Source organism: Marmota flaviventris, chromosome 17, assembly GCF_047511675.1.
Source record: "Marmota flaviventris isolate mMarFla1 chromosome 17, mMarFla1.hap1, whole genome shotgun sequence".
Taxonomy (NCBI): domain Eukaryota; kingdom Metazoa; phylum Chordata; class Mammalia; order Rodentia; family Sciuridae; genus Marmota; species Marmota flaviventris.
In genome coordinates, this window is record NC_092514.1 from 53,643,986 (window position 1) to 53,655,716 (window position 11,731).

The following is an 11,731-nucleotide window of genomic DNA, read 5'->3' on the forward strand; positions in this document are numbered from 1 at the left end:
TCGGAAAAACTTTGACCAATCATTTTGCAAGGAGCGCTGAGCCGGGCTGCTCCACTGTACTTTGTTGGCTGAGAAGTTGAGCAGGGGGTGGGGGTGGGAGGGTGGGGGGTTGGGGGGGGTCGCGTCCGAAAGCCCTCACACCGGTCCGGGTGCCACCTCTCCCTGCTTGGGCGCCGCCGCGCGAGCGCTTCCCTTCCCCCTGCGAGCGCCCGGATAATGTCTGAGAATGTCCATTTCTGGGACGCTTAGCAGCTATTATGTCGACTCGATCATAAGTCACGAGAGTGAGGACGCGCCTCCAGCCAAGTTTCCTTCCGGCCAGTACGCGAGCCCGCGGCAGCCGGGCCACGCGGAGCACCTGGAGTTCCCCTCGTGCAGCTTCCAGCCCAAAGCGCCGGTGTTCGGCGCCTCCTGGGCGCCGCTGAGCCCGCACGCGTCCGGAAGCCTGCCGTCTGTCTACCACCCCTACATCCAGCCCCAGGGCGTCCCGCCGGCCGAGAGCAGGTACCTCCGCACCTGGCTGGAGCCCGCGCCTCGCGGCGAAGCTGCCCCGGGGCAGGGCCAGGCGGCGGTGAAGGCGGAGCCGCTGCTGGGCGCGCCTGGGGAGCTGCTCAAACAGGGCACGCCCGAGTACAGTTTGGAAACTTCGGCGGGCAGGGAGGCCGTCCTGTCTAATCAAAGACCCGGCTACGGGGACAATAAAATTTGCGAAGGAAGCGAGGACAAAGAGAGGCCGGATCAAAGTAAGTTATAAAAAGTGAGGAAATACCCAGGCCGAAGGCCAGGCGAGGGGGAGGGGAGGGGAGAGGCAATAAACTGGGACAATGTGAAGGGAAAACGCGGCGATGGCCGGAGAGAGCTCGGGGTGGAGGAAAGATGAAGGAAGGGAAGCAGGAAGGAAGAAGGGAGAGGAAAATGCCGAATGCCCTAGAAGGGAAGACTGAAACTGCTGAGCAACGCCGCCCCCACTGCTCCCAAGTCCTGTGGGGAACTGGGGCTCAGGGACCAACTCGCTGGTCTCTCACCCTCCCTTCCCCCTCTTTCCCCGAGGCCCCGGTTGAAAGCCGGATAAGACCCGCAACAGCCGGGAGAGGAGCTGGAGGAGCTCGGGGCTGATGGCCAGCGAGGCCAAGACCCTGCGCCGGCACCGACCGGAGCGTACGGGGCTGCCCCGGACCGCGCGGCTGGCAGAGCTCCCCAGCCACGCGCAGACCGTAAAAGCCGGCCAAGGGGAAGGGGGAGGGGGCTCATTAGGATTTTATTTGCGATGCAACAGCTTGGCGGAGGATTGTTCCTAGCAGATCTCGCGCAGTAGCCGCGCAGGGTCCGCAGCCGGCGCCGGGAGGGGCGGGGGAAGCCCAGGATGCGGTGACTGAGCCCCCTCCCCGGATGCGCCAGCCCCTCCCCGGGAGCCTTCCCTCCGGTGGCCCCCTCCCCTCTTCGGCATCCTCGCTTGGGTTGCCGCTTCCTTTTCTGCGGCTCCCGCTGCTCTCCGCGGGGCTCCTTAGCCCCAGCCAAGGCTATCCGCCTCGCGGGGAGTCGGGGAATCACTTCCGAATTTCGGGGCCCACCGCCAGAGCAGAGAAGGTGACATCCCGAAGAGACCCCAGGGAGAAGAGTGGTGGGGGCAAAGACGGGTGAGGAGAGGCGGAGAACTTTACCCTTCGTGGGGAATTTCTCCTCGCCTCCCTCTCCTCAATAGCACCCCTGTCAGAACCCCAAGTCTGGCTAATTTCCAGAAGGTGCTGCTGGCTGGGAGGAGAGGGTTCTCGAATTTTTTAAGCAGAGAAGGGCAAGTCAATTGAGGGGCTCTTAGCCCCAAACAATAACCTACATGCATGCCGGTGGGTTGAGTCCTCACCTCTTACTCTTTTGGGGGAGTAAGGAGTTGGATTTTTAGTTTCTGTGCGCCGCACCAGATCCCACCAATAGAGTGGTCCACTGAACCTTTGGAGCTCCTTGCCTGCAAAAAGTAAAAAGCTGCCCCACTCTCCCCAGGCTCCTGTGGGTCCCACACCTCCAACCAGCCAGGTCGAATCATAAGAGCTGGCATTTGGGGAAACAGCTCTTCCCAAACCCTCCCTTACATACCCAGACACCACCGCCCCATACCCCCAAACTGCCTGGAAAGCCCATTATTGCAAGGCGGCCATTTGGCTAGGATCAATTATTAACAGTTTTTTTCCCTCTTTCATATTTAATGCGGCTGTGGGTCCCATCCCAGACAATCACATTAAGAAAATAGTGCTGCAAATTGGTAAGACATGGTACTTAGTGTAGGATGAACTGAATATTTTTTTTTAATTCAATGCTTTTCATTTGGGGAGAAGGAAGCTGGGAGAGGGTGGATATTATTTTTAATTAGTTCAGCTTTATTTGGCAACTTTTCTGAGTTCTAGTGTCTGGGGAAAGATAGTAAGGAGAAAAAGAACCCTGTATATATTTTTGTTTCCTCTTTTTGCCCTTCTTTAACTCAGTTTATCTGCCCCCTTTATCTGTCCCCTTCCACATATACAGGACCAATTAAAAGGCTAGATTGCTGTGAAGGGCTCTCTGTTACCCCTACCTTATCTCTGGCTCTCCACCTTGGGACTGGAGCAATTTTGCTCCCCAGTTTCCCTGAACTTGTGTTAACCAAACTGCAAGCTGAGCAGCAGAAAAGAAGAGGCTATTGCAGCCATAAGTAATCTGTGAGCCCTGGTGCTTCCCTGTCCAGAGGCTGGAGTTGATAAATGGTTGCAATTGGGTTGCTCATGAATTGGAGTGTGCTGAATGTTTGCGGCTCTAAGTGTGGACCCATATTTGTGGTGTGTGGTGGCAGGGAGGGGGAATATCTATGTAGCTACACATGCCTGCTGCCATGTGGCCTAGAGATGCAAGCTCTCTCATGATCAAGGCAGGGTGTACTAGGAGATCTCTTGGATATGACTGAAGAGAAGCCATTCTCCCTCTCCCAATTCCTCATCTCTCCTCTCAGACCTAGAGCCAGGGATCCTTCAGGTTGACCTCACCTAGCCATTCTAGTGTGCTGATGGTGGGGCTCTAGACATGCTGGGCTCTGACCTGAGTCCTACCAGTTTGGATCCAAGTGGAAATAGATTGAGAGAACTTGAGGCATTCTTGAAGCTCTGAAAGTATGTGAGGAAGCCTAGGCACAAGTTTGGCCTCATCCTTTCTAAAGTGTCTATAGTGGCTGCTGGCCCATTTCTGGGACCTTGTCTGGAAGCTTGAAGGCCCAGGTGTTCTTCTCCAATGTCAGATGGAGAGAGGAGACCAAGGGTGCCCCTCTTGGTCTGGGGCCCTTCACCCCCTTCCTTCCTTTGATTCTATCCCTGCTTCTCTTTCAGCCAACCCCTCTGCCAACTGGCTGCACGCCCGCTCTTCCCGGAAAAAGCGCTGTCCCTACACCAAATACCAGACGCTGGAGCTAGAGAAGGAGTTTCTGTTCAATATGTACCTCACCAGGGACCGCAGGCACGAAGTGGCCAGACTCCTCAATCTGAGTGAGAGACAAGTCAAAATCTGGTTTCAGAACCGGCGGATGAAAATGAAGAAAATGAATAAGGAGCAGGGCAAGGAGTAAAGATCACCCCTGCCCTTCCCAGCCTTTCCCAGCCCTTCCCCATCTCGCTCTTATTTATGTGATGGCTGCAAAGCCAGTGCTGTCTGAGATGTATTCAAGTGAATGGGGAAGGGCTTCCTCTCCACAATCCCTCAACTGCACCTAGAGCCTGCCTCCTTTCCTTTGCCCATACCTGTCCCTCCCTTCTTCCTGGATGTCAGAAGAAAGTTTTGTTAAGTTAGAAGATAGAAGTAGTTGGTTCCTAAGAAAGAGATGGGCCACCAGGAAAGAGAGATGTTAGTCAAACTCCTAGAATCCCCTGTAATTTTTCTGAGAAGTCCTAACCCCTCACTTCCAGTCCGCCTTTTCCTTCTCTGCACCTATGCAGAAGTCACCCAGGGACACGCCAACTGCACACAGCCTAGCAGACGCCCACAGGCATAAAGTTTGGAGTTCACAGTAAATTGGTGAAATTAAGTCAAATGAAATGACACTCTAAGTGCAAACATTACACACCAAATCTGGCAGAACAGCTCTCAAATCATCAGGCAAGCTTGGGTTTCTACCCCAGATACAAATACATACCGGGAAGATGACTAGAGACAGAAGCCTGAGCGAGGTGCTGCAGCCCAAAGTCTCAGCATCCCAATACCATCCCACATGGAATTGCCAACTATACCCCAGGACACGCCTGTGGCAGATGGGGACAACCTAGTCCCCAAGGTGGTAGGCTAGAAAGGGCAAGAAAAGGCAGTAAGTGGTTTTATGAAGTTATCTTAGATGGAGCCCCTTCCATATACATTTTGTTGCAGGAAATGTTAATTCTGCATGATGTTTTCCTCACCTTCCAACAAAAGAAGGTCAAACTGTGGGTTGTAGAGCCTTGATAATGTCCTCCCCCATTCATCTGTGCCCCACTTGACAGAGACTGTAGCTTTTCTTGCTCTGCACAGCCCCTGCATTCTTCTGCATCCCCTTCAGCTCTGAAATCAACTCTGTTCAGCTAAATCCACCTTGCACCAGGGAGTCAAGCTGCCCCTTCTAGAACACTCCCTCAACCCTTCACCCCCCCTTCCCATGTCAACCCCATTGTAGACAGGAAGGCCAGGTTTGGAGAGTTGGATTGAGAATTTATTGTGAATCGACTTCCCAGCTTTCTTCTGGAGTAAGCTATAGGGGACAGGGAGGAGCTATGGCCCCAGGGCACTGAGCTGTCGCATCTCTCTTCATCCTACTGGGTTTCCTGACACACAAGGAAGAACCGTTAGACTGCCCACTCCAGCACTGGGCTTCATTTCCCACTGCACCAGCCTGGGTGGTGATTTGCTCTGTGTGGCTGGTTCTGTGCATCCTTCTGGGGAACAGTTCCCGCGTGCAAAGGAAAGAGGCAAAATCTCAACTAAGCATCAGGCGAAGCTCACTCTCTGCTTCCTCTCCCCTACCCCCCTACCCGGCTTGCCCACTACTCAATCCCCTCAATTCCAGGACTCTTGCTTCTGCTTCTCCTGACCCTGCAAGGGGGCATTCCAGTAGACTTTTTTTTTTTTTTGCATTGTTGTGGCTATTGTGAAATTGTGCTTGTGTTTTGTGATTTCTTTGGGGGATATTGTCTTGACTGTTTTAAGTTGTTGCTTATATGGGAGGGTTGTGGGTGGGAGTGGGGAGGGCAGGGGGCCTAGAGCTCTAATTGTTTGTTTTGGAAGAAAAAAGAAAAAGAACAAAAAATATATATCACTCTAGAAAATAAATCTCTCCTGAGTCTCATTCTGTGTTGGCTGTCGTCTACCATAGGTAGAAATCTCAGTTGCTAAAAGCATAGCTTGGGAAAAAAGATTGCTGTGTTCCCTAAGTTTCTTCTTAGACCCTACAGACCTCTGGGCACTCACTGGTGGAGCTGACAGCTAGCTGATTACTACCCAAGGTGTTTAAATTGAGTAAGAGCCATTCAACAGGAGCACTAGGAGACTGGAAGAGGAAGAAAAGAAATATCTGTGGTTTGGAGAGGGGACTGGGTCTTCCTAGAGCAGGGGGTCTTCCACCAGACAGTTGCTCTGGAGACCTCTCCACTGTCTGGAGAGCAAGAGGGAAGGCAAGGCCTGCTCTATAACTCCTGGAAGTGGCTCTTCTCTCAGGCAACTGAGATCACCACTTTGGCTTGGGCACTTTAAAATACCATGCAAGGGAGGAAGGCAATACCCTCTCTGCTATTCCCTGCAGCAGAGTAGACTGGTCTAGACAGGTTCCAGGCTTGAGAACTTATTTGAGCAGCCACATAGGGTTCTTTGCACCCCCCACCACCACCCGGGTATTTAGAGCCATGGAATAGCAGCCTTGTTCTGAGGCTCGCTGGTTGGGTAGGGGCTGAATGTGGAATACAAATGTCTCCGTTGGAAAAAAAAAAAAGAAAAGAATTATCTTCCCAAACAGACCCCAGAATTAAGCTTGGTTTCAAGAGGCCCTTTCTGGGCCTCTCAGACTGCAGTGTCCCAGTCAGGGCTCTTTACAAACATCCCATTTTGGGGGATCCCTGCCTTTCTTCTCCAAGCCTTAGGATTCCACTGCTGTGGGGCCGGCGCTCCCGGGCTGGGCTGCCTCCTGCTGGAGCTTTTCACAGGCCCACCCCTGCCACACTGCAACCCGCGGAGACCCTGTGGATTGGGGTAGAGGAGGAGACAAAGACTGGCCCCAGTGAAGAGAGCCTGCAAAATGCCAGGCCTACCCCTCTCTAACGAAAGGATGAAGTGATCCTCTTAGAGAGGCAGAGATAGCGAGGTTCCCTTACGCCTTCCGAGGAGGGTTCCGTTAGGGATGGAAATGAATCTGGCTTTATAGCTGGTGTAGACTAGGTTGCCTGGCCATCCTAGGCTCCGTTGGCTCAGCCGGCGCTGAGATTGAGCCAAGGAGTCAGCTTGTTTCTTCAAAGGAAACGCAAAAGGCGAGGCTGGGGCCGATCGGAGTGCTGCAGGAAAAGGGGGCAAGGGAGCCTTGAGTGGCCTCGGGCGGCAGCTCCTGGGTCCCCAGCCCGGTGGCTTCTTTCAAGACAAACAAAGGCGAAGATGCGCATGGTAGTAAGCCGGAGATGAGGAAATCAGTTGTCATAAAAGAGAAATTCAGAGAGGGAGACCGAGAGAGTGCGAGGCAGAGAAAAGCCGGGAGAGGAATTCAATGCCGTGTGCGCAGCAATAAAAGAATATGACCGCTATAAAAGTTTATAGCGTATAAATTTCTGAAGGTTAAGAAACTAAACAGCAGCAAAGCAAACAGTGAGGGGAAACTTTCCGGAGCTGAGAAAGCCGCAGCTGGGCCTGGGCTCCCTGCCTGGCGGGGAAGGGGAATTGGTGGGCCCCCTCTCCAGCAGCCCCCACCCTCAGTCGCCCAGGACTCCAGGTTTGGGACTTTCGGGGAAGCCCACCCCCGAGACAAAGAGGGGAGAAAAGAGAAGGAGAGTAACATTTTGTTGTTGAAAATGCTTCGTAGATTGCAATTTGGACTCTTGTCTTTGTTCTTCACACCCTCCCCCCCCCCCCAGAATCCGGCGTCTTAAGCAAGAAGGCCCTGCACACACACTCGCCCTCGTGCTCACGCACGCGCGCGCGCGCGCGCACACACACCCACCCACCCACACACACCCCACACAGGTCTGGCAAGGCCAGACGTCTGGGCGAGAGGGCAGCCTCTTGATCCTTTTACAGTCCTATCCCCTCCTCTCAGGCCTCTTCTCCCCCCACAAATAGCCCAATTGTTACTCGTCTGAATTTGAAACAATAGTGTGGGGGTTGAAAAGTGCTCGACTCCCCCTTTTACGGACCATAAAGGCGCACTGCTTGGCGGTCTTCTGTAGAAGGGGCTGGTTGCAGGCGGGGGGCGCTGAAAGTAGAAAGAAAAAAGCTTTAACTTCCTTTTTTCTTCCTCCCGTGTTTTTTTTTTTTTCTTTTACTTTATCTGCACAATTTCATGAACCGTTTCGTGATTCCAATGACTTTTCTCTAGCCCGCTCTTTCCCTCCCCCTTTTCTATTAATAATGAAAGTTTCTCTCGCTTGTCACTGTGGTGGCTGGCTCTCAGAGAACCTGGCAGAACCAGTGGTGGGAACCTTTTTGCAAATCTGCCGCTAGATGGCACCCTTGCTCCACGTGAAAATTTCTGGTGCGGCGCCTACCGACTCTGGTTTATTCCAACACCGCACCTTGTTCGGGTCTCAATCTATGAACTGAGCGCTACCAAAAGTCATGAATAATTTGCACGTAATAAAAATATAGGGTTCGTTATGGTATTTCCACCCCATTTTATAGATTTCAGATATAGTAGTGTTCCCCTCCCCTCAAATGGTCAATTTTCTGAATTTCCCTCATGGGGGCTCAGTGTTTCTCGCCCAGTGGCTCTGTTCGGTTGGGCAACAAATGCGTAAAAACGGGGAATAAGAGTAATAATAGGAATAATGGGTCCAAATCAAAGAGAATTGACTTGGGAAAATGACATTTTCCGTCCAGGGGAGCAAGCGGAATGTCGACGGATGCGGGTGATCAGGTCAGGTGAGAGGGACAAACCGGCAGAAGAGGGACGGATGGAAAGGAAGCTGCCAGGAGGAGGGCTGCCCACACTGGCTGGAGAGGGAACCTGGTGAGCCAGTCCAGAGATGGGGCAGTTTGGGGAGGAATGCAGTCTTGGCTTTTATGGGGATTCAGAGGTTCCCCAAGCGGTTGGGCCCCCGGGGTCGCTCCGCTGGAGCTCAGGCTCCAGAGCCTTTGTACCAGTCCGGGTCTGGGCTGGGCGCGCGCCTGGCGACCCAGGCGCAGGGTATGAGTTCCCCAGGGCGGCGGGTGCGGGAAGGTTCGGATATCTCCTCTGGATGCTCCACACTCCCCGTATTGATCGGGGTCGGGGGGTCGGGAAAAGCGCGTTTTCGGGATAGCTGTGGGCGCAGGCACTGCGGCAGGGGGCAGGAGCTCGGTTCCCTCCCGCGTTCCGCGGCTTCCAGGTGAGAGCTGTGGCTCCCGCGCGCGGGGGGATCCAGCTCTGCTGCCCCCCTGCCCAGGCAAACCTTAGGGGCGCAGGTCTTTATGTAATTTAGCAGATGAAGGCCTGGACTCAAGCACTTTTCGTTCTGGCATCAGCGCTGTATCTGCCCACAGCACCTTCAAATCCAAATTTCCAAATTCCTCCCGAAGCCGCCAGATCCCTGCCTCCCCTCGGATAAACCTGCAGGAGAAATAGATAACCAACCCCGCAAAATTACCCCAGCCTCTTTTTTTTTTCCTCCCCAGAACCGGGTGCAAAGAGAAAAGTGGAGTTTCTTCTCAACTTGAGCTTCACAAATAAATCTATGCTCCATTGGGTGTTTATAAATTATCTTCTCTCTTTTTCTTGTTTTGTTTTTTTCTTCTTATAATAGAAACATTTTCCTTCCGTCAGAAATTTCTGGCACGGTGTAGGGATGATTTAGAACAAGCCATTGAATTTCTACCTCCCTGGTAAGTCCTCAAATCATGACCATAAAATCCCCCGCACTTGATAAAAATGTTCGCTCCCTCAACAACTTGACTCTGCCTTCTGCTGCCTTACCGCCCCCTCAGCCTCCCGAAAATTCCAGATCCTCTTCCAGTCCCTTCTCTCCTCTTTTTCTTCTCTCTCCCTTCTCCCCTTTTGCTCTTCTCCCATTCTCTGGATTCACTTTTGAAAAACTGGGTGACCCCAGTGGTAACTTTCCTTCAGAAAAGGTGCTAGTTTCATTTTTATAAAGATTGGGATCCCCAAAAGGTCTGTAAAAGCAAATCACTCTTTCCTGAATAACAATGGATTATATGTATTTGTCAGGCCACTTCTGCCTTTGCTTTCAGAATTTTTTTTCTCTTTCTCTTTCCTTCCTTTCTTTTCCTTCCCCTATCAGACACCTCAGGAAACCATTGATTCTGACAGACAGGGGCCTTCTAAAGTCTGGGTACCACCACAGCTAGGCCAGGTATGTAGGGAGGCAGTGGGTCTGAGAGTGTGGCACACCATCAGCTTGGTTCTGCATTCTGGGTTTCAGGGCTCAGGTGCCCAGATCTGCAGGGAGGACAGGTTTAACTACAGGCTGCCCAAGGGACAAAGAGAGAAGATGGAAACCTCAGTGGTCTTGCTCTATCCCACTTCCCTCCACTCCAAGGTCAGTGGGGGTAGTGATAGTAACTCAAAGGGCCATGAGGATCCTGAGGAATAATAAGTGCTTCTCCAGAGCAAATATCTTACAACCACTGCCTGGGGCAGTGGAGGGCATAGAACAATAGTAACCAAGACCAGTCACCAGGGTTTGGGTGGCTAGCATCAGCCTCCATTGCCTTTCCCTCTTTTGGTGGGTTGATGGGATTGACTTCCTCTCAAGGGAAGGTCACATAGAAGGTGTGAGGGATTGGCCCAGGAAGGTTGGATGCCCATTGGGATTGGTTACTAGGTTCCAAGGCCTAGTCGCAGGTGTGGGGCAGCCCTGTGAGGTGCCACCCCTTTGGTGGTATCAGGACCCTTTCCCCTCATTTTGTCTTCCCTGCAAAGAGCTGACTGGGCAAAAGTGCCTTCAGGAGACCCCTTTCTGCCCTAGCATCCCCCCAACAAGTAGATTGCAAAACTGCAGAATTAGCAGTTGCAGGGTGAACTTTGCTCTGGGCTTCACCACTGCCCATTAACCAGAAAGTTTCTACTATCAGTCCCTTTCCAAGACCTTCCAGACTCCTCCACAGAAAATCCTTTCTTGTTTGTTTAATGAGGGAAAGTTCTGCGAGTGGCCTGGGTGTGGCAGAGAGGGGGACAAGTTTGGGGTATCCAGAGAGCGGGTGGGGGCAGGTGCCTATCACGGCTGAAGAGGTGAAAGTCTAGGAAAAGTCAACCGTTTGCACCGAAAAAAAGAAAAAGAAAAAAAAAAAACCATAATCGTTCTCATTTCGGCTTCGTCACCCCCACCGTGCTGCAGTTGGGCGGCGGGGGCGATCGAAGCTGCAGTTTTATAGCTGTAGAGGAAAGAACTCGTAAAATGCTAACAGCTTTTATGCGCTGCGGCATAAACAACAACAGACTCCGGCTTTATTGCGTTTTATAGTTTGTTAAAGAGTTTACAGCCGTTTTTTGGGGGCCGGTAACCCAGCCAATTCCCTCCACACGATAGTTAAACCTTTATCAATAATAAGGAAATTGATCATTAAAGCTTTAAATATGACTACCTCGTTTGTTTGAAAATATGTTTAGGAGAGGAAGCTGTATGATTTGATAACTTGTATTAAAATACCAATTACATTTATAGGACCTTTTAAAACTCGGCGCAATTAAACCGTGTTCTTTTACATTTTTCCGAAGCGACCCTGACATTTAGAAAGACTCCAATTGCCTCGTTAAAATCGCGAAATTAACAGCGTGCCTACGCCTGGCGCGTTGTGTGTGTGTGTGTGTGTGTGTGGTTTTTTCCGTGACTCCCCCACATCAGTCTTTGGGGGTGGTCTGCGAAGGTATTTGATTTGTTGTGAGGCGAGAGATATCTCATTAATGTAGGTAGTTAAACAGATTTAATCCGTATTCATTCTCTCACCCCCTCTCCCTCTCCCCCTCTCTCTCCCCCTCTCCCCTCTCTCTCCCTGGGTGTTTTTTTTTTCTTCCCCTCCTTTTTTTTTTTTTTTTCGCTCTCTCCTCACTCCCTGGCGCTCTCTCGCTCTAGCTCTCTCTCTCGCTCGCTCTCTCTCGCTCTCACCCTCGCTCTGCGTTCTGTCCGGGAGGAGTACGGAGAAGCCAATAGGATGCGGGGTCTCTAATGGATGCAAATGATCATGAAAAGACAGTGCAAAATATGAAACAACTCATTTGCAGGGAAGTAAATCACCGAAAACTGTTTATGAACTGGCATCCCTTCTTCGAAATGTAAAGCGAGGACCTCTTTAAGTGGCGGTATATTTTTGTTTGGGGGGTGGGGGGTGGGGGGAGGGCGAGCGAGCCGCGGCTGCCGTGCAAGCTTAGACTTTTGGAGGCTTCTCTGTCCTTTTCTATTCCTGGAAATCACAAAAAGTGTGGCGGCTTCGAGATCTTCTTCGCCTTTTCTTTCTTTTCTTTTTTTTCCTCCTCCCTTTCCCTCTCCTTTCCTGGCGAGGGTGACTAGGAGCCGGCGAATCCGCGTTTTTTTCTCTCTCTCTCCCTCCCTTTCCCCCTCCCCAC

At 51.9% G+C, this 11,731-nt stretch overlaps 1 protein-coding gene across 1 annotated transcript; it reads left to right on the forward strand.

Moving 5' to 3' along the window:
• Window positions 1-223: 223 nt before the first annotated feature.
• Hoxb9 (homeobox B9) lies at window positions 224-5,199 on the forward strand. The gene is made up of 2 exons (XM_027924761.2): window positions 224-743; window positions 3,348-5,199. Exons 1-2 carry the CDS (start codon window positions 227-229, stop codon window positions 3,581-3,583), a joined length of 753 nt encoding a protein of 250 aa, XP_027780562.1. The 5' UTR covers window positions 224-226; the 3' UTR covers window positions 3,584-5,199.
• The last annotated feature ends 6,532 nt before the right edge of the window (window positions 5,200-11,731 follow it).

Coding starts and splice junctions, on each gene's coding strand:
- Hoxb9 (XM_027924761.2), top strand. CDS start 227: ATGTCCATTTCTGGGACGCTTAGCAGCTATTATGTCGACTCGATCATA. Junction 744..3,347: donor CAAAGAGAGGCCGGATCAAA/GTAAGTTATAAA, acceptor CTTCTCTTTCAG/CCAACCCCTCTGCCAACTGG.